The sequence below is a fragment of the Leucoraja erinacea genome, chromosome 25, assembly GCF_028641065.1.
Source record: "Leucoraja erinacea ecotype New England chromosome 25, Leri_hhj_1, whole genome shotgun sequence".
Lineage (NCBI taxonomy): Eukaryota > Metazoa > Chordata > Chondrichthyes > Rajiformes > Rajidae > Leucoraja > Leucoraja erinaceus.
The window spans coordinates 12,060,160-12,082,139 of NC_073401.1; the positions used below are offsets into that span (position 1 = coordinate 12,060,160).

At 46.2% G+C, this 21,980-nt stretch overlaps 2 protein-coding genes across 2 annotated transcripts; both read left to right on the plus strand.

Annotated features, from left to right (window-relative positions):
• Nucleotides 1-3,933: 3,933 nt before the first annotated feature.
• On the plus strand, nt 3,934-6,199 carry LOC129709278 (hydroxycarboxylic acid receptor 3-like). The gene has a single exon (XM_055655545.1). The coding sequence runs from the start codon at nt 3,940-3,942 to the stop codon at nt 4,975-4,977; it is 1,038 nt and encodes a 345-aa protein (XP_055511520.1). The 5' UTR covers nt 3,934-3,939; the 3' UTR covers nt 4,978-6,199.
• A 6,398-nt stretch (nt 6,200-12,597) lies between these two features.
• LOC129709324 (hydroxycarboxylic acid receptor 3-like) lies at nt 12,598-14,235 on the plus strand. Its single transcript, XM_055655604.1, has one exon. The coding sequence runs from the start codon at nt 12,598-12,600 to the stop codon at nt 13,633-13,635; it is 1,038 nt and encodes a 345-aa protein (XP_055511579.1). The 3' UTR covers nt 13,636-14,235.
• The last annotated feature ends 7,745 nt before the right edge of the window (nt 14,236-21,980 follow it).

The window sequence follows — 21,980 nt, forward strand, 5'->3', positions numbered from 1 at the left end:
TTCATTGCCACAGAAGGCTGTGGGGGCCAAGTCAAGGATGTTTTTAAGGTCAAGATTGATAGATTATTGATTAGCGCAGGTGTCACGGATTATGGGGAGAAGGCAGGAGAATGAGGTTTGAGAGAGGAAAGATAGATTAGCCATGATTGAATGGCACAGTAGAATTTGATGGACCGAATGGGCCTAAACGCTGCTCCTATAATTTATGAACGAAACTTTTGTGCAGTCTCTCTTGTGTCTCCAATAAACCCATTCAAAGCTATCGACATAAGTGATTTTATGGCTTGCCGTGTACCTTGGTAGGATGTCAGATTTTTGTTGGGGCTGCCGATTTCTCAGTGAGTGTTGTAGGATTTTTATTTGGAAAAAATTGTTTGGAAGTTTCACAATGTACCTTTTTTTAGAACCAACGGTTTTGGCCGATGGACCCACCCCAGATCTATGATGCGAAGCATAAACCCCCCCCCCTTTTCGAAGGCTTTCGACAAGGTCCCACATAAGAGATTAGTATACAAACTTAAAGCACACGGCATGGGGGGTTCAGTATTGATGTGGATAGAGAACTGGCTGGCAACAGGAAGCAAAGAGTAGGAGTAAAACGGGTCCTTTTCACAATGGCAGGCAGTGACTAGTGGGTACCACCACCAAGGCTCAGTGCTGGGACCCCAGCTATTTACAATATATATTAATGATCTGGATGAGGGAATTGAAGGCAATATCTCCAAGTTTGCGGATGACACTAAGCTGGGGGGCAGTGTTAGCTGTGAGGAGGATGCTAGGAGACTGCAAGGTGACTTGGATAGGCTGGGTGAGTGGGCAAATGTTTGGCAGATGCAGTATAATGTGGATAAATGTGAGGTTATCCATTTTGGTGGCAAAAAGGGGAAAGCAGGCTATTATCTAAATGGTGGCCGATTGGGAAAGGGGGAGATGCAGCGAGACCTGGGTGTCATGGTACACCAGTCATTGAAGGTAGGCATGCAGGTGCAGCAGGCAGTAAAGAAAGTGAATGGTATGTTAGCTTTCATTGCAAAAGGATTTGAGTATAGGAGCAGGGAAGTTCTACTGCAGTTGTACAGGGTCTTGGTGAGACCACACCTGGAGTATTGCGTCCAGTTTTGGTCTCCAAATCTGAGGAAGGACATTATTGCCATAGAGGGAGTGCAGAGACGGTTCACCAGACTGATTCCTGGGATGTCAGGACTGTCTTATGAAGAAAGACTGGATAGACTTGGTTTATACTCTCTAGAATTTAGGAGATTGAGAGGGGATCTTATAGAAACTTACAAAATTCTTAAGGGGTTGGACAGGCTAGATGCAGGAAGATTGTTCCCGATGTTAGGGAAGTCCAGGACAAGGGGTCACAGCTTAAGGATAAGGGGGAAAATCCTTTAAAAAACCGAGATGAGAAGAACTTTTTTCACACAGAGAGTGGTGAATCTCTGGAACTCTCTGCCACAGAGGGTAGTTGAGGCCAGTTCATTGGCTATATTTAAGAGGGAGTTAGATGTGGCCCTTGTGGCTAAGGGGATCAGGGGGTATGGAGAGAGGCAGGTACGGGATACTGAGTTGGATGATCAGCCATGATCATATTGAATGGCGGTGCAGGCTCGAATGGCCTACTCCTGCACCTAATTTATATGTTTCTAATTAGCCAGGTGGGCAGAGATATGGTTGATGGTTGCATGGTTTCGTTGAAGGTCATGTCTCAGGTATATCAGGTGGTCAAAAAGTATTTTGGCACTTTGGCCTTCATCAGTCAGAGTATTGAGTATAGAAGTTGGGAGATCTTTCCCTCTCGAACCCATTCTCCTGCCTTCTCCCCATTACCTCCGACACCCATATCAATCAAGAATCTATCAATCTCCTCCCAGTGGGGGTGGCGTGGGCCCAGTGGGGGTGGCTTGGGCCAGCAGGGGTGGCGTGGGCACAGCGGGGGTGGCGTGGGCCCAGCGGGGGTGGCGTGGGCCCAGCGGGGGTGGCGTGGGCCCATCGGGGGGTGGTGTGGGCCAGAGAGGGGGTCAGCGGGGGGTGGCGTGGGCCCAGTGGGGGTGACATGGGCCCATCGGGGGTCAGTGGGGGGGAGATGGCTTGGGCCCCCGTCGGCGGGGGAGGCAAGGGGAGTGGGCCCCCGCCGCAGTGGCGTCTGGTGTTGGGGTTACAGCCGCTGGGTTCAGATTCAGCCACTCCCGCCCGGCGACGGGAGAACGGAGAACTGGCCATTTCCAAAGTGGAAACGCTGATTTTTTTTTTGGGGGGGGGGGGGGTGGGGGGGGATTTTTTTTCTTACTCTGAGGGGGAAAAGGGGGGGTACAGTCGCACCCAACGCCCCACCCCCCCCTTCGGACGGCCATGCTGTGGTACCGATTTGCTCTAATTTCGTAATTACCGATATCCTAATGAGATCTGGAACAAGGGGCTACATGTCAGGGAGCAGTGGAGTGTCCATCGCTGTGTTATCATCAGTGACTGCTCACTTGAATACACAGACAATACTCCCCATCGTTGGCTTGTGCACGAAGTAACTACAGATGCTGGTTTACACTGAATATAGACACAGAATTGTGAAGTAACTCAGTGTGTCAGGCAGCAATCTGGAGAAAGGACATTTGTGATGTTTTGTGTCGAGACCCTTCTTGTTCAGTGTCTGAAGAAGCATGTTGACCTGAAACGTTATCTATTTATTTTCTGACCCGCTGAGTTACTCCAGCACTTTGTGTCTATCTCAAGATTCAAGATTCAAGAGAGTTTATTGTCATGTGTCCCAGATGGGACAATGAAATTCTTGCTTTGCTTCAGCACAACAGCACAGCATAATCTTTGGTATAAACCACAATCTGCAGTTCCTTCTTATTCTATAAACAAAGACCTTTCTGACTTTGGTCATCCCTTATTTTCCCCACTCACATCAGGCAGATGGAAAGCAGCTGGAAAGCGCTCACCACCAGAATGAGGAACAGTTTCTTCCCCTCTGTTACTAGGCTTCTGAACGGTCCTTCAATATGATAGGGGACCATCGTGTTCACCTCTACCTCATTGCAGACATTGAACTTGGTCTCTGCAACTTATGCACTACAATGCTGAGAATTATATTCTGCGCTCTGTATCTTTCCCTATGTTTTACCTATTGTTCGTGAGTTTGGCTTGATTGTTTGCATAGTAATGTCAGATTTGAAAGCAACAAAGCTTTTCACTGTACCTCGGTACATATGATAATAGTAAACCTAACCCCAAGTAGACCAAATAGCCAAGCAGGTTTCAGAATTCTTACAGCAAACTAGGAAACAAAAAAACAATACTTTCTTGAAAGGCTTGGATAGAGTGGATGTGGAAATAATGTTTCCACTAGTGGTAGAGTCTAGCACCAGAGCCCATAGCCCCAGAATAAAAGGACATAGCTTTGGATAGGAGAAGAGGAGGTATTTCTTTGGTCAGAGGGTGGTGAATCTGTGGAATTCATTGCCACAGAAGGCTGTGGGGGCCAAGTCAAGGATGTTTTTAAGGTCAAGATTGATAGATTATTGATTAGTGCAGGTGTCACGGATTATGGGGAGAAGGCAGGAGAATGAGGTTTGAGAAGGAAAGATAGATTAGCCATGATTGAATGGCACAGTAGACTTGATGGACCGAATGGCCTAACGCTGCTCCTATAATTTATGAACGAAACTTTGTGCAGTCTCTTGTGTCTCCAATAAACCCATTCAACATAATCCCAGGTTCCTCAATGTGATTTATGGCTGCCGTGTACCTTGGTAGGATTCCTCAGTGAGTTGTTGGAAGTTTCACAATGTAACTTATTTTAGATGTGCGGTTTTGGCCGTGGAACCACCCCAGATCTATGATGCGAAGCATAACCCCCCCCCCCCCCCCCCCCAAACGTACATATTACACTGCATCTCATCTTATTCCTCTTTCAAAGTAACTGAGTTTACTTCCACGATGGGTGACGAGAACAAGTCTTGTCCATTAGTGGAGGACATTAACTCATCCTACAATCCGCCAGTACTCATTTTAACATTTATCTTTGGATTCATTGGAAATGCAATTGCTCTGTGGGTCTTCTCTTTGCATGTGAAAACTTGGAGATCAAGCACAGTGTACGGGTTGAACCTGGCCATCGCGGACACTCTGCTAATCTGCGCCCTACCATTTCGAGTTGACTATTACATCCGTGGGAAAGACTGGTTTTTCGGCGATGTTGCCTGTCGCCTGAAGATATTCACGATATTTATGAACCGGGCAGTGAGCGTTGCTTTCCTGGCGGTTATGGCGCTTGAACGCTACTTCAAGGTGATCCACCCTCACCATAAAGTGAGCAAAATGACCACAAGCGGTGCGGTGAAGGTATCCTGCATTGTTTGGCTTGTAACGCTGGCGATGTGTTTGCACGTTTTGACTGAAGCTCGCACGTTCCCGCACATGAATGTGACAAATTGTGAGCCGTTCAAACCATTCAAGCCCTTAAGTCCCACAGCGATTTTCACTAACATGGTTTTTATTATTTTCAACTTCCTTTTACCGGCTTCGATCATCCTGTTTTCCACTTGCTGTATCGCCTGGAAGCTAAAGCAGATGAAATCTGAACTGATGGGCAAATATAATCGAGCAACGAGGCTTGTGGTGGTCGTGGCGACGGTTTTCATCATCTGTTTCCTACCCAGCAACGTTGCTGTAATTGCTGTTTTAATCTCAAACCATGTAAGTAATTGCAAGACGTTCGACGTTACCGTGCAGGTCTTCTGCAACACCCTGTGCATCACTTACTTGAACAGTGTGCTCGATCCGTTTGTGTACTACTTCTCCAGTTCCACGTTCAAGGAAAGTCTGAAGAAAGCTCTCATTTCTCACAACATCAGACTTTTCAGATCAACAATTCGCTCAGCTCCACCAAAACCAGAAACACAAGTTGAACCGCAACGATCATCTGTTCTCAACACCTGGGACCATTTACGAACTGAGTCGAATGACAATCTGTGAACCAGCTCCCAATGTTGCTGCTTACTTTCTTCCAACTTGCTCTGGGAAGAAGGGTCTGGCGGGGCGCTCTCCCTAATATTTTTTAATCTTTTGATCTTCTAATGCAAAAGGCAACCATAGTACTAAAAATATTGCTAGATGCAACCGCGATAACCAGTAAGGAGACACAATGAATTGCAGACGCTGGATTCTCGATTAGAACTCAAAGTGCTGGAGGAACGCAGCGGGTCAGGCAGCATCTGTGGAGGGAATGGACAGACGACGTTTTGAGGATTGAGATCCTTCTTCAGACTTCACGCCATGCCCAATGTCTAGGAAGTCACCGCCAAAGCCTCATTGTTTGCCTTGGACTTTACTTCACAAGTGTGGGGAAGAGAATGAGATCCTTGGCTGGCTTCAAGGTGCAAAGTCCCGCAATCACTCGTTGCCCGATTGGAGTGCCTCAAACACTGAGCCAGGAGTATCTCCTCACCGGTGTTCACTGTGAATGTTCCCTGCACCCAGCATGGTTCTTGTCTCCTGCCTCCTCCCGGCTTCACGATATCGCTGATTGCTGGAATAACTCACCGGGTCAGACAACATTTCTGGAGAAAAAAGATGGGTGACATATCCGGTCTGGAAGCTTTCTTCAGACTGAGAGTATGGGTTGGCGGTGAGCGGGGCTGAGTTGGAGGGGAGGAAAGACCACAACTCGCCTTCTCTCTCCAGCTCTCCCCCTCCCTCCATCTACCCCTACTTTCACTCTGAAGAAGGGTCCTGAACCAAAACATAACTCTTTTTCTCCAGAGATGCCGCCTGACCCATTGAGTTATTCCAGCACTTTGTGTCCATCTTTGGTCTAATCCAGCATCTGCAGTTCTTTGTTTCTTCATCATAACGCTTTGGGATAAATCTTGTTAACAATACAATAATATTTTGTATGTGGCAACTGGTCATCTTGTGGCACCAGAGAACTGAGGCAGCGGCGACCCGGCCTCGGCGCTGGGGCAGTGTTGGGGACCTGTTCTCCGGAGCTCCCGAAACAACAGCTGCGTCCGCTGGACTGGAGGGCGGCAGTTTCGACCACCCCGGGCCGCGGAGTTGAACCAGCCCGTTCGCGGAGCTCGGATTCAGCCGCGGGACTGACATTACTTACCATCACCCGGCGGGGTCACAACATCTGAAGCTTGGATCGCCTTGGCGTAGAGGGAGAATAAGAAGGGATGAGACAAAGACTTAAGACTTTTGCCTTCCATCACAGTGAGGAGGTGCCTGGTGAACTCACTGCGGTGGATGTTAATTTGTGTTTATTGTGTGTGTGTTTTTCATTTTTACTATATGTAGGACTGCAAGGCAACAAAATTTCGTTCAGACCGCAAGTTCTGAATGACAATAAAGGCTACTTTGACTTTGACTTTGACTTTGACTTTGACTTTGACTTTGACTTTGACGAGGTGGGGGCTGGCAATCAGGCTGATCAATGATGTCTCACTGGGAGACAGTACAAACTGCTGAGGTGAGCACAAATTGATTGAAAAATGTAGCATGGAAACAGGTGCTTTGTCCCACCGAGCACACCAGCCATCGATCACCCACTCGCTCTAGTTCTATGTTATCCCATTGACCTCAGTTGCTGACCGTATGGAGGTTGCATGTTCTCCCTGTGACCATGTGGGTTTCCTCCGGGTGCTACAGTTTCCTCCCACATCGCAAAGACATGCAGGTCTGTATGTTAATTGGCCTCTGTAAATTGCCCCAAGTGTGTTGGGAGTGGATGAGAAAGTGAGATAACATAGAACTAGCGCGAACGGGTGATCGGTGGTCGGCGTTAACTCGGTGGGCCGATCGTCCTGCTTCCATGCTGTATCTCTAAACAAGCCAAAGGGCGTTGGCGATATCTATAGGGGGGGTTGCACGGAAGGTCACTAGGTCATAGGGCTCGACGCAAAGAGCCGCTAAATCCAACTGGAAGACATCCGTCATTTCTGGTATATGTTATTAATGCTAGAAACGCGTACGTTCCTACCTGTTAAAAACCGCTAAAATGTTGAATTTATGCGCTGAAAACAATTGTGGGAGTCGGCGTAAGTGTGAGAGACATCGTACCCAACTTCAAAATTCCAAAAGTGAAGCGAAATGAAGGTATAGAGAAGCGAGAACTGAAGGGACAACAGCAGCTAAAGTGCATGTCTCATCTGCGCTAGCCCCACCTGCCCACATTTGATCCATATCCCTCCGAATCTGTCCTATCCATGTACCTGTCTAACTGTTTCTTAAATGTTGTAATAGTCCCTGCCTCAACTACCTCAACTACCCCCTCTGGCAGCTTGTTCCATACACCTACCATCCTTTGTGTGAAAAACATACCCCTCAGATTCCTATTAAATCTTTTGCCCTTCCCCTTAAACTTATGTCCTCTGCTCCTCGATTCACTTACTCTGGGCAAAAGACTCAACCATCTATCCAAATCATGATTTTATACACCTCTATTAGATCATCCCTCATCCTACTCAACCTCTCCCTATAGTTCTGGCCGTCTAGTCCTGGCAACATCCTCGTAAATCTTCACTGTACCCTTTCCAGTTTGATGACATCTTTCCTATAACTTGGTGCTCAGAACTGAATACAATACTCTGAATGCGGCCTCACTAACTTCTTATGCAACTGCAACATGACTTCCCAACTTCTATACTGCACTCTGTGAAACGTCATAGAACAGGGCAAGATTAGCAAGTTTGCTGATGATACAGAAGTGAGTGGTTTTGCAGATAGTGAAGATGGTTGTGAAAGATTGCAGCAGGATTTGGATCAATTATCAATTATCAGATTAACTAGTAGCGTGGATAGGGGAGAACCAGTGGATGTGGTGTATCTGGACTTCCAGAAGGCATTCGACAAGGTCCCACATAAGAGATTAGTATACAAACTTAAAGCACATGGCATTGGGGGTTCAGTATTGATGTGGATAGAGAACTGGCTGGGAAACAGGAAGCAAAGAGTAGGAGTAAACGGGTCCTTTTCACAATGGCAGGCAGTGACTAGTGGGGTACCGCAAGGCTCAGTGCTGGGACCCCAGCTATTTACAATATATATTAATGATCTGGATGAGGGAATTGAAGGCAATATCTCCAAGTTTGTGGATGACACTAAGCTGGGGGGCAGTGTTAGCTGTGAGGAGGATGCTAGGAGACTGCAAGGTGACTTGGATAGGCTGGGTGAGTGGGCAAATGTTTGGCAGATGCAGTATAATGTGGATAAATGTGAGGTTATCCATTTTGGTGGCAAAAAAAATGGGAAAGCAGACTATTATCTAAATGGTGGCCGATTGGGAAAGGGGGAGATGCAGCGAGACCTGGGTGTCATGGTACACCAGTCATTGAAGGTAGGCATGCATGTGCAGCAGGCAGTAAAGAAAGCGAATGGTATGTTAGCTTTCATTGCAAAAATGATTTGAGTATAGGAGCAGGGAAGTTCTACTGCAGTTGTACAGGGTCTTGGTGAGGCCACACCTGGAGTATTGCGTACAGTTTTGGTCTCCAAATCTGAGGAAGGACATTATTGCCATAGAGGGAGTGCAGAGACGGCTCACCAGACTGATTCCTGGGATGTCAGGGCTGTCTTATGAAGAAAGATTGGATAGACTTGGTTTATACTCTCTAGAATTTAGGAGATTGAGAGGGGATCTTATAGAAACTTACAAAATTCTTAAGGGGTTGGACAGGCTAGATGCAGGAAGATTGTTCCCGATGTTAGGGAAGTCCAGGACAAGGGGTCACAGCATAAGGATAAGGGGGAAATCCTTTAAAACCGAGATGAGAAGAACTTTTTTCACACAGAGAGTGGTAAATCTCTGGAACTCTCTGCCACAGAGGGTAGTTGAGGCCAGTTCATTGGCTATATTTAAGAGGGAGTTAGATGTGGCCCTTGTGGCTAACGGGATCAGGGGGTATGGAGAGAAGGCAGGTACGGGATACTGAGTTGGATGATCAGCCATGATCATATTGAATGGCGGTGCAGGCTCGAAGGGCCGAATGGCCTACTCCTGCACCTAATTTCTATGTTTCTATGTTTCTATAGACTGATCCAGAAGATCAAGATGCACAGGATACACAGAGATGTTGTATAGTGAAATGTAGGTGGGAGGTTCCTTGTGCCTTACATGTGCCTTGATGCCTATGACCTAGAAATGGGACTTGAACATCAGTGTCAAAGTTAGCAACTTACAATAGACCAGCTGATGGGCAGCGCAGTGGCGCAGAGGTAGAGTTGCTGCCTTACGGGGATTGTGGGAGAGTGGGAGGGAGAGTGGGAGGGAGAGGGGAAGGAGAGAGGGAGAGAGGGAGGTGGGGCCTGTAAACCTCACAGCCTTGGCATTAAAGACAGATATCGGGCATTAGTTTTCCTGCCATCATGAAGAACGTGTAGGAGCCTAAAAACTGTGACATTCAGGTTCAAGAGCAGCTTCTTCCCTACAACCATAAGGCTATTAAACACTACAACCTCGAAATAAGCTCTGAACTACATAGACCTGAAACTGAACTTTTCTTTTGTTGTTTAATGTGGGATTTCCACTTTATTCCTTGGATCACGGGATGCTGAGGTGTGATCTTATAGAGGTGAATAAATCAAGAGGGGACTCATGAGGGTGGCGTGGTGGTGCAGCGGTAGAGTTGCTGCCTTACAGCGCCAGGTTCGATCCTGACTACGGGTGCTGTCTATGTGGAGTTTGTACATTCTCCCTGTGACCGCGTGGGTTTCCTCCGGGTGCTTTGGTTTCACATCTCGTCCCAATGACATGCGGGTTTGTAGTTTAATTCGCTTCTGTAAAATTGTCCCTAGTGCGTAAGATCGAACTCGTGCATGGGTGATCATTGGTCGGTGTGGACTCAGTCGACCTGTTTCCACGTTGTATCCCTAAACTCAGCTAAACTAAACTAAACTAAATAGGGTGAATGCACAGTCTTTTAACCAGGGTAGGGAATCAAAAACATGAGGGCATATTGAATGGCGGTGCAGGCTCGAAGGGCCGAATGGCCTACTCCTGCACCTAATTTATATGTTTCTAATTAGCCAGGTGGGCAGAGATATGGTTGATGGTTGCATGGTTTCGTTGAAGGTCATGTCTCAGGTATATCGGGTGGTCAAAAAGTATTTTGGCACTTTGGCCTTCATCAGTCAGAGTATTGAGTATAGAAGTTGGGAGATCTTTCCCTCTCGAACCCATTCTCCTGCCTTCTCCCCATTACCTCCAACACCCGTATCAATCCAGAATCTATCAATCTCCTCCCAGTGGGGGTGGCGGGGTGGCGTGGGCCCAGCGGGGGTGGCGTGGGCCCAGCGGGGGTGGCGTGGGCGCAGAGGGGTCAGCGGGGGATGGCGTGGGCCCAGCGGGGGTGGCGTGGGCCCAGCGGAGGTGGCGTGGGCCCAGCGGGGGTGGCGTGGGCCCAGCGGGGGTGGCGTGGGCCCGGCGGGGGGGGGGCGGGGGCCCAGCAGGGGTGGCGTGGGCCCAGCGGGGGTGGCGTGGGCCCAGCGGGGGGGGCCTGTGCCCAGCGGGGGGGGCGTGGGCCCCAGCGGGGGTCAGTGGGGGGTGGCGTGGGCTCAGCGTGGGTGGCGTGGGCCCAGCGGGGGTGGCGTGGGCCCAGCGGGGGTGGCATGGGCCCAGCGGGGGTGACATGAGCCCATCGGGGGTGGTGTGGGCCCAGAGGGGGTCAGCAGGGGGGTGGCGTGGGCCCAGCGGGGGTGACATGAGCCCATCGGGGGTCAGTGGGGGGAGATGGCTTGGGCCCCGTCGGCGGGGGGAGGCAAGGGGAGCGGGCCCCGCCGCAGTGGCGTCTGGTGTTGGGGTTACAGCCGCTGGGTTCAGATTCAGCCACTCCCGCCCGGCGATGGGAGAATGGAGAACTGGCTGTTTCCAAAGTGGAAACGCTGATTGGGCACTCCTTTTTTTGGGGGGGGGGGTTTGGGGGGGATTTTTTTTCTTACTCTGAGGGGAAAAGGAGGGTAGGGTCCCACCCAACGCACCCCCCCCCCCCCCCCCCCCTTCGGACGGCCATGCTGTGGTACCGATTTGCTCTAATTTCGTAATTACCGATATCCTAATGAGATCTGGAACAAGGGGCTAGATGTCAGGGAGCAGTGGAGTGTCCAGCACTGTGTTATCATCAGTGACTGCTCTCTTGAACACACAGACAATACTCCCCATCGTTGGCTTGTGCAGGAAGTAACTACAGATGCTGGTTTACACTGAATATAGACACAGAATTGTGAAGTAACTCAGTGTGTCAGGCAGCAATCTGGGGAAAGGACATTTGTGATGTTTTGGGTCGAGACCCTTCTTGTTCAGTGTCTGAAGAAGCATCTTGACCTGAAACGTTATCTATTTATTTTCTGACCCGCTGAGTTACTCCAGCACTTTGTGTCTATCCCAAGATTCAAGATTCAAGAGAGTTTATTGTCATGTGTCCCAGATGGGACAATGAAATTCTTGCTTTGCTTCAGCACAACAGCACAGCATAATCTTTGGTATAAACCACAATCTGCAGTTCCTTCTAATTCCATAAACAAAGACCTTTCTGACTTTGGTCATCCCTTATTTTCCCCACTCACGTCAGGCAGATGGAAAGCAGCTGGAAAGCGCTCACCACCAGAATGAGGAACAGTTTCTTCCCCTCTGTTACTAGGCTTCTGAACGGTCCTTCAATAAGCTAGGGGACCATCCGGTTCACCTCTACCTCATTGCAGACATTGAACTTGGTCTCTGCAACTTATGCACTACAATGCTGATAATTATATTCTGCACTCTGTATCTTTCCCTATGTTTTACCTATTGTTCGTGAGTTTGGCTTGATTGTTTGTATAGTAATGTCAGATTTGAAAGCAACAAAGCTTTTCACTGTACCTCGGTACATATGATAATAGTAAACCTAACCCCAAGTAGACCAAATAGCCAAGCAGGTTTCAGAATTCTTACAGCAAACTAGGAAACAAAAAAACAATACTTTCTTGAAAGGCTTGTATAGAGTGGATGTGGAAATAATGTTTCCACTGGTGGGAGAGTCTAGCACCAGAGCCCATAGCCCCAGAATAAAAGGACATAGCTTTGGATAGGAGATGAGGAGGTATTTCTTTGGTCAGAGGGTGGTGAATCTGTGGAATTCATTGCCACAGAAGGCTGTGGGGGCCAAGTCAAGGATGTTTTTAAGGTCAAGATTGATAGATTATTGATTAGTGCAGGTGTCACGGATTATGGGGAGAAGGCAGGAGAATGTGGGTTGAGAGGGAAAGATGGCCATGATTGAATGGCACAGTAGACTTGATGGACCGAACGGCCTAACTCTGCTCCTATAATTTATGAACGAAACTTTGTGCAGTCTCTTGTGTCTCCAATAAACCCATTCAACATAATCCCAGGTTCCTCAATGTGATTTATGGCTGCCGTGTACCTTGGTAGGATTTCTCAGTGAGTTGTTGGAAGTTTCACAATGTAACTTATTTTAGATGTGCGGTTTTGGCCGTGGAACCACCCCAGATCTACGATGCGAAACATAACACCCCGCCCCCCCCCCCCCCCCCCCCCCCCGTACATATTACACTGCATCTGATCTTATTCCTCTTTCAAAGTAAACTGAGTTTACTTCCACGATGGGTGACGAGAACAAGTCTTGTCCATTAGTGGAGGACATTAACTCATCCTACAATGCGCCAATGCTCATTTTAACATTTATCTTTGGATTCATTGGAAATGCAATTGCTCTGTGGGTCTTCTCTTTGCATGTGAAAACTTGGAGATCAACCACAGTGTACGGGTTGAACCTGGCCATCGCGGACACTCTGCTAATCTGCGCCCTACCATTTCGAGTTGACTATTATATCCGTGGGAAAGACTGGATTTTCGGCGATGTTGCCTGTCGCCTGAAGATATTCACGATATTTATGAGCCGGGCAGTGAGCGTTGCTTTCCTGGCGGTTATGGCGCTTGAACGCTACTTCAAGGTGATCCACCCTCACCATAAAGTGAGCAAAATGACCACAAGCGGTGCGGTGAAGGTATCCTGCATTCCTTGGCTTGTAACGCTGGCGATGTGTTTGCACGTTTTGACTGAACCTCGCATGTTCCAGCACATGAATGTGACAAATTGTGAGCCGTTCGAACCATTCAAGCCCTTAAGTTCCACAGCGATTTTCACTAACATGGTTTTTATTATTTTCTATTTCCTTTTACCGGCTTCGACCATCCTGTTTTCCACTTGCTGTATCGCCTGGAAGCTAAAGCAGATGAAATCTGAACTGAGGGCCAAATATAAACGAGCAACGAAGCTTGTGGTGGTCGTGGCGACGGTTTTCATCATCTGTTTCCTACCCAGCAACGTTGCTGTAATTGCTGTTTTAATCTCAAACCGCGTCAGTAATTGCAAGACGTTCGACGTTACCGTGCAGATCTTCATCAACACCCTGTTCATCACTTACTTGAACAGTGTGCTCGATCCGTTTGTTTACTACTTCTCCAGTTCCACGTTCAAGGAAACTCTGAAGAAAGCTCTCATTTCTCACAACATCAGACTTTTCAGATCAACAATTCGCTCAGCTCCACCAAAACCAGAAACACAAGTTGAACCGCAACGATCATCTGTTCTCAACACCTGGGACCATTTACGAACTGAGTCGAATGACAATCTGTGAACCAGCTCCCAATGTTGCTGCTTGCTTTCTTCCAACTTGCTCTGGGAAGAAGGGTCTGGGCGGGGCGCTCTCCCTAATATTTTTAAATCTTTTGATCTTCTAATGCAAAAGGCAACCATAGTACTAAAAATATTGCTAGATGAAACCGCGATAACCAGTAAGGAGACACAATGAATTGCAGACGCTGGAGTCTCCATTAGAACACAAAGTGCTGGAGGAACGCAGCGGGTCAGGCAGCATCTGTGGAGGGGATGGACAGACGACGTTTTGAGGATTGAGATCCTTCTTCAGACTTCACGCCATGCCCAATGTCTAGGAAGTCACCGCCAAAGCCTCATTGTTTGCCTTGGACTTTACTTCACAAGTGTGGGGAAGAGAATGAGATCCTTGGCTGGCTTCAAGGTGCAAAGTCCCGCAATCACTCGTTGCCCGATTGGAGTGCCTCAAACACTGAGCCAGGTGTACCTCCTCACCGGTGTTCACTGTGAATGTTCCCTGCACCCAGCATGGTTCTTGTCTCCTGCCTCCTCCCGGCTTCACGATATCGCTGATTGCTGGAATAACTCACCGGGTCAGACAACATTTCTGGAGAAAAAAGATGGGTGACATATCCGGTCTGGAAGCTTTCTTCAGACTGAGAGTATGGGTTGGCGGTGAGCGGGGCTGAGTTGGAGGGGAGGAAAGACCACAACTCGCCTTCTCTCTCCAGCTCTCTCCCTCCCTCCATCCACCCCTACTTTCACTCTAAAGAAGGGTCCTGAACCAAAACGTAACTCTTTTTCTCCAGAGATGCCGCGTGACCCACTGAATTATTCCAGCACTTTGTGTCCATCTTTGGTCTAGTCCAGCATCTGCAGTTCTTTGTTTCTTCATCATAACGCTTTGGGATAAATCTTGTTAACAATAAAACAATATTTTGTATGTGGCAACTGGTCATCTTGTGGCACCAGAGAACAGAGGCGGCGGCAGCGGCGACCCGGCCTCAGATCTGGGGCAGCAGCAGTGGCGACCCGGCCTCGGCGCTGGGGCAGTGTTGGGGACCTGTTCTCCGGAGCTCCCGAAACAACAGCTGCGTCCGCTGGACTGGAGGGCGGCAGTTTCGACCACCCCGGGCCGCGGAGTTGAACCGGCCCGTTCGCGGAGCTCGGATTCAGCCGCGGGACTGACATTACTTACCATCACCCGGCGGGGTCACAACATCTGAAGCTTGGATCGCCTTGGCGCAGAGGGAGAATAAGAAGGGATGAGACAAAGACTTAAGACTTTTGCCTTCCATCACAGTGAGGAGGTGCCTGGTGAACTCACTGCGGTGGATGTTAATTTGTGTTTATTGTGTGTTTTTTTCATTTTTACTATATGTAGGACTGCAAGGCAACAAAATTTCGTTCAGACCGCAAGTTCTGAATGACAATAAAGGCTACTTTGACTTTGACTTTGACTTTGACTTTGACTTTGACTTTGACGAGGTGGGGGCTGGCAATCAGGCTGATCAATGATGTCTCACTGGAAGACAGTACAAACTGCTGAGGTCAGCACAAATTGATTGAAAGATGTAGCATGGAAACAGGTGCTTTGTCCCACCGAGCACACCAACCATCAATCACCCACTCGCTCTAGTTCTATGTTAACCCATTGACCTCAGTTGCTGGAGGTTGCATGTTCTCCCTGTGACCATGTGGGTTTCCTCCGGGTGCTACAGTTTCCTCCCACATCGCAAAGACATGCAGGTCTGTATGTTAATTGGCCTCTGTAAATTGCCCCAAGTGTGTTGGGAGTGGATGAGAAAGTGAGATAACATAGAACTAGCGTGAACGGGTGATCGGTGGTCGGCGTTGACTCGGTGGGCCGATCGTCCTGCTTCCATGCTGTATCTCTAAACAAGCCAAAGGGCGTTGGCGATATCTATAGGGTGGGTTGCACGGAAGGTCACTAGGTCATAGGGCTCGACGCAAAGAGCCGCTAAATCCAACTGGAAGACATCCGTCATTTATTAATGTATATGTTATTAATGCTAGAAACGCGTACATTCCTACCTGTTAAAAACCGCTAAAATGTTGAATTTATGCGCTGAAAACAATTGTGGGAGTCGGCGTAAGTGTGAGAGACATCGTACCCAACTTCAAAATTCCAAAAGTGAAGCGAAATGAAGGTAGAGAAGCGAGAACTGAAGGGACAACAGCAGCTAAAGTGCTTGGTAAACATTGAAAATATTGGGAATTATCACGTTTGCTCACTGCATTTCATCAAGTAAGGCATTATTTGTGTTTTTTCTTGATTCCTTTGGTATCTAAAAATTCTCAGGTGATAAATCTGGCTGTAAATTTTACTTCAGAGGTGTTTTCTTTTGGTATGTAAAAACCCACGAGAACCATGGGCGATTTAGAAAAATTACAGCCAGATTTATCACTTCTGAAACTTTTTAGATGCCTTACTTGATGAAATGCAGTGAGCAAACGGCCAATGTTCGCCAAGCACTCTGGCTGTTGTTGTCCCTTCAGCTCTTGTTTCTATCTACCGTCATTTCTCCTCACTTTTGGAATTCTGAAGTATGCTAAATGTCTCACACGCTTATCCTGATTTCCATAATTATTTACGTCGCAAAAATGGACAATTTCAGTGGGTTTTAACGGGCCCACTACGCTGGAAACAATGGTAAGTGCCTACCTGCAGTACATCGCGTGTAATCCATTTGGAGTAGCGTAGCAACAGTACGGGCCTTGGGTCGTGACCCGACTGCCGTGAAACCTCCCTATACAGGGATGAGAATTATTTATTTATGGATGTTATGGAAGGCATTGGTGGAACAGAATTATGGAGTTGTATATTAAGTCCTATCAAAAGAAGGATCCCGATTCAATGGTTGAGTGGTTTTTATTGTCACATGTGCAAAGTGCAAACGTACAGTGAAATTATTTTCTTACAGCCCAGTGCAGTATTGACATACCCAAGCACATCCCCAATTAGCAATTGTACAGAAATATTCTACTCAGCCCGCGTGAGGCACCATGTTTTCGTGCTATTTTTCAAGTCCAGTCCACTTTCCAGTCTGAAGAAGTGTCTTGACTCGAAACGTCAACTATTCCTTTTCCCCAGAGATGCTGTCTGACCTGCTGAGTTACTCCAGCTGAGTTACTCCAGCTTTATGTGTCTGTCCACATTCCAGTTGTTATGGGCGGTGCCCGATTCTGGCAAACCCCAGGCTGCTGCAGGGCATCCAGTCGTCACTTTCCCCTGGTCAACCAGCAACCAACGTACTCTCCTCACTGGTCCACCTTTGTTCCCTGTGAGCTCATCTCCCAGTTGCAACTCATGATTTTCCATGCTTGAATTATCAGGCACTGTTTCTGTCAGTGAAATACAATGGGCATTACCCCACTTCTCATATCGAAGGGATATATTGGCTTTAAAAAAAAAATTAATATCAATTAAAAAAATCCCAAGTGGATTTTGGGCTGGGCCTCTTTCAAATATCAATTGGTGTGAGATTTTGTTAAGTGAATATGAAGAAAAAAAAGCTTCTACATACTCTGCGGGGATTGCTAAAAAAAAGCAGTACTAAATAGCAAACTTTGTTTACCAATCCACCAATCCATAAACTCAGCACTAAAGGATGTTTTGAGGAAGAACATTCTTGCTATTGAGGCAGTGCAGCGTAGGTTCACGAGGTTAATCCCCGGGATGGTGGGACTGTCATATGAGGAAAGATTGGAAAGACTGGGGTTGTATTCTGAATTTGGAAGGATGAGAGGGATTATTATAGAAACTTATAAATTAAAGCTAGATGCAGAGAAAAATGTTCCCAATGTTGGGGGAGTCCAGAACCAGAGGCCACAGACTAAGAATAAAGGGCCATTTAAAACTGAGATAAGAAAAAACGTTTTCACCCAGAGAGTTGTGAATTTGTGGAATTCTCTGCCAGAGATGGCAGTAGAGGCCAATTCACTGGATGAATTTAAAAGAGAGTTAGATAGAGCTCTAACGGTTAGCAGAATCAAGGGGTATGGGGAGAAGGCAGGCATTGGTTACATTGGGAGGAAACCCAGAGAAGACATACACTGGTCACGGGGAGAACGTACAAACTCCGTACAGACATACCCACGGTCTGGATGAAACCCAGGTCTCTGACACTGTAAGGCAGCAACTCTACCGCTGCGCCACTGTGCCACTCTAAAGATGAAGTTCTATATTTCATTAGTTTTGTTTAGTTCAGAGATACAGCATGGAAACCGGCTTTTCATCCCACAGAGTCCACACCGACTATCGATCATCCATTTACACTAGTTCTATGTTATCTCACTTGTCATCCACCCCCTCCACACCAGGGGCAAGTTACAGAGGACAATTAGCCTATAAACCTGCATGTTTTTAGGGTGTGGAAGGAACCACCACTGTGGCCACCATCACCACCCTGGCCACGCTCTTGTTTCAGTCCTGTATTGTAATGTTGTTAAATTTAGCCATGCACACTCCCAATGAGAGAAAAGGAATGGGTGACATTTTGGGTCAAGACCCTTCTTCAGGCTGTCTTCAGGCTTTAGACCCTTCGTCAGAGGTGCATATGCCCAAAGTGAACTGAGGAGAAATATCAACCACCAAAGTTGAATGGCAGATCAGACAGCAGCGACAGGAGAGCATCTTTATATCCATCCTTCCCTCAGTAATCAAACAGGGACCATTAGCTTTTAGCATCAATGTGCCGGTTCACAACTGAAGATCATTTCAGAGATTTGCTTTGGAGTTATAGGGCCTTTCCAAAATGTTAATATTCATTTTTTCCCAGTTATTATACTGCAGTCGAGGAAGTTTATTTGGCTTGTTGTGAGTGTTAAACTTTGTTCTAATATTCCAAATATTATTAATTTTGAGTCTGGATCCAATTTAGTATTAACAACTTCAGAAATTATTCCAAAAATATCAGTCCAGAAATTTTTAATTTTTGTACAAATTGCAAAAGTATGTGTTAAATTTGCCTCTAGGTGCAGACATGTATCACAGATAGGAGAAATATGTGGGAAGATTCTATTTAGTTTTATTTTGGAGTAATGTAATCTGTGTAAGACTTTAAATTGTATTAAAGCATGTCTGGCATTTAACGAGCATTGATGTATATGTTGTAGACTTTCGTCTCAAATATCTTTTGTTATAGGTTGACCTAATTCATTTTCCCATGTGTATCTATATAATTCCACCGGTGGTACCTCGTTATTTAAGAGGGTGTTATAAATATAAGCTATTAATTTTTCAGTGTTAGGATGCTTTTTCAAACATTCATCAAGAATTTCTGCTTCCCTAGTCCTATAAACTTGTGTATTAGATTTAACATAATCTCTAATTTGTAGATATCTGAAGAAATTATTTGAGTGCAATCCATAATTCTGTTGTAACTCTTGAAATGAAAGAAAAATGCCTTTCCTATAAAGATGTCCAATCTTTTTAATTCCGTAATTTTTCCATTGTATGAAACCTTTATCCAATATGGATGGCTTGAATAAAGGATTGTTTACAATGGGAAGATATAGTGGTATACTAGACTAAGTGGGACCCATTGGGTCCCATGTTCACATGGGAGGGCTGGTCCCCCGACGCAATATTCCACCTCGCCGCCAATTCCAATATTGGTGGCCAGTGGGGGGGCTTTCTGGAGCGCTGGTATGGGTTCTTGGGGTGGCAGCTCAGTCCCTCAAGCATGATCTGCTGGCAGCTCACTCACGGCTGGTGGGCTGGCAGTTGACTCATGGCTATTCCTTGAAATTCAATTTCAAGCAGGGTGCAAGGCCACCAAATTCAAATCGATTTTCCTGCCACTTCAAGCAGGGTGCAAGGCCACTGAATTCAAGTGCAGTTTCATACCACTTCAAGCAGGGTGCAAGGCCACCAAATTCAGTGCAGTTTCATTCCACTTCAAGCAGGGTGCAAGGTCACCAAATTCAAGTGCAGTTTCATACCATTTCATGCTGGGTGAAACCACCATAAAACCACACAAAACACCAAACTCACTGTTCAGTAGACATTCAGTGTGTTCAGTTGATTCACAGCTCAGACAGAGTCGTGACCTCCCCCTCTCCCATCATGCAGAGACTGAGCCACACCCATTTCATTGCACATCTCGTATGTGTATGTGATGAATAAACTTGACTTGACACTTCTGGGTTTTATAACACCTCCCCCTCCCACCGGAAAAGGTGTGGCCTTCATGGCGTGTTTAACAGGAGAGAGATTCTCAACATTTTTTAAACACTAATAACACTTTTATTTTTCATTGATCGGAAGAATTCTCTGCACCCGCTCAGCGGAGGGGGACTGAGTAAGATGGACCAAAATCACAGCCGTGAGTTTTATCTAAAATCAATATACAGTGCAAACAGAAAGTGCATTTGCAGTAGTGCCTTTCAATTCAAGCCAAAGCACCCAAGCCATCATTTGCAGTGTAGTGCCTTTCAACTTCAAGCCAAAGCACCCTAGCCACCATTTGCAGTAAGTAGTACTTTTCAACTTCGAGCTAAAGCACCCAAGCCACCATTTGCAGTAAGTAGTGCCTTTCAACCTCAAGCCAAAGCACCCTAGCCACCATTTGCAGTAAGTAGTGCCTTTCAACTTCAAGCCAAAGCTCCCAAGCCACCATTTGCCGTAAGTAGTGCCTTTCAACTTCAAGCCAAAACACCCAAACCACCATTTGCAGTAAGTAGTGCCTTTCATCTACAAGCCAAAGCTCCCGCCACCATTTGCAGTAAGTAGTGCCTTTCATCTACAAGCCAAAGCTCCCGCCACCATTTGCAGTAAGTAGTGCCTTTCAACTTCAAGCCAAAGCACCCAAGCCACCATTTGCAGTAAGTAGTGCCTTTCAACTTCAAGCCAAAGCACCTGCCACCATTTGCAGTAAGTAGTGCCTTTTAACTTCAAGCCAAAGCACCCAAACAAACTTTTGCAGGCAGTGCCTTTTTACTTCAAACAAACCATATTTTCATTTTCAAACCACATTAAGGGGACTCACAGTTGAGTAGACACTTGTTCAGTGTTATTCAGAGCCCAGAGAGACGTGATCCTTGGCTTCATCCATCTTGCAGAGACTGAGTGAGGCACACCACCTCCTGGTTTTATAGTCCCCCCCCCCCCCCCCCCCCTCCCTCCAGCAGGGGCAGCAGAGAGAATGTTGATTTTTTTTTGAAAACATTAATATCTCTCTGATTTGTCATCGATGGGAAAAATCCTCCGGTCCCGTAAGGCGGAGGGGGGGGCTCTGAGCGAGGTGGCCAAAAATGACAGCCATAGGTGGCGCCGTTCTCTCAGAAATCGCAGCACTTTGGGCCAAAAGCGGTCAAGATCAGACTTTTATTAATATAGATTATTCAATTTTAAAGCTTTTTTTAATTGTTTCCAGATTCGTATTCCACTATGTATTATAGGGTTTTCCCTATAGGTTTTTTGTGCAGTTTTGTGGGAGCAAATATAATCGAACCAATTTCAAAAGGTAAACAGTCTTCCTTTTTCATCTTTAACCAATCTGGTTTCTGATCCATTTCTTCCAGCCAGAAATTCATGTTTTTAATATGGACTGCCCAGAAATAAAACAAGAAATTTGGCAAGGCCAAAGCTCCATTTATCTTTGACTTACATAAATGTTTTTTACTTATTCTATGATTCTTATAATCCCAAATAAAGCTTGTAACAATGGAATTGACTTTTTTGAAAAAAGAATTTGGGATATATATCGGGATTAATTGAAATAGGTACAGTAGTTGCGGTAAGAAGATCATTTTTACAGCATTAATTCTACCAAGCATTGAAATGGGAAGTGTTTTCCAATACTGAATATTCTTGTGTAGTTTATTCGTAAGGGTGGACATTTTAGTTTAAATAAAGAGGTATATGTCTTAGTTATGTAAATTCCTAAATATTTAAGTTTATCTTTAACTATTTTAAAAGGGGATTGTTGTAATGTATGTAAATTGAGTTTTGTTATTGGCATGATTTCACTTTTATTCCAATTAATTCTATATCCTGAAAACTGACCAAATTGAGTTACTAGATTTAATAGATTTGGAACACTAGTTTCTAACTTTGCAATATATATTAATACATCATCTGCATATAAAGAGATTTTATTCCTTGTGTCTCTAGTGTTATACCCATGTAATTCTGGATGGTTTCTAACGCTTTCTGCTAATGGTTCAATTGCAAGAGCAAATAACAGTGGGGATAGTGAACATCCTTGTCTACAACCTCTAGAAAGATTAAATTTAGTTGATAACATTTGGTTTGTTAATATTCTAGCTGTTGGGTTAGAGTATAACAATTTAACCCATGTACAGTACTTCTCTAGCAGTTGAAAATTTTCCATCACCGAA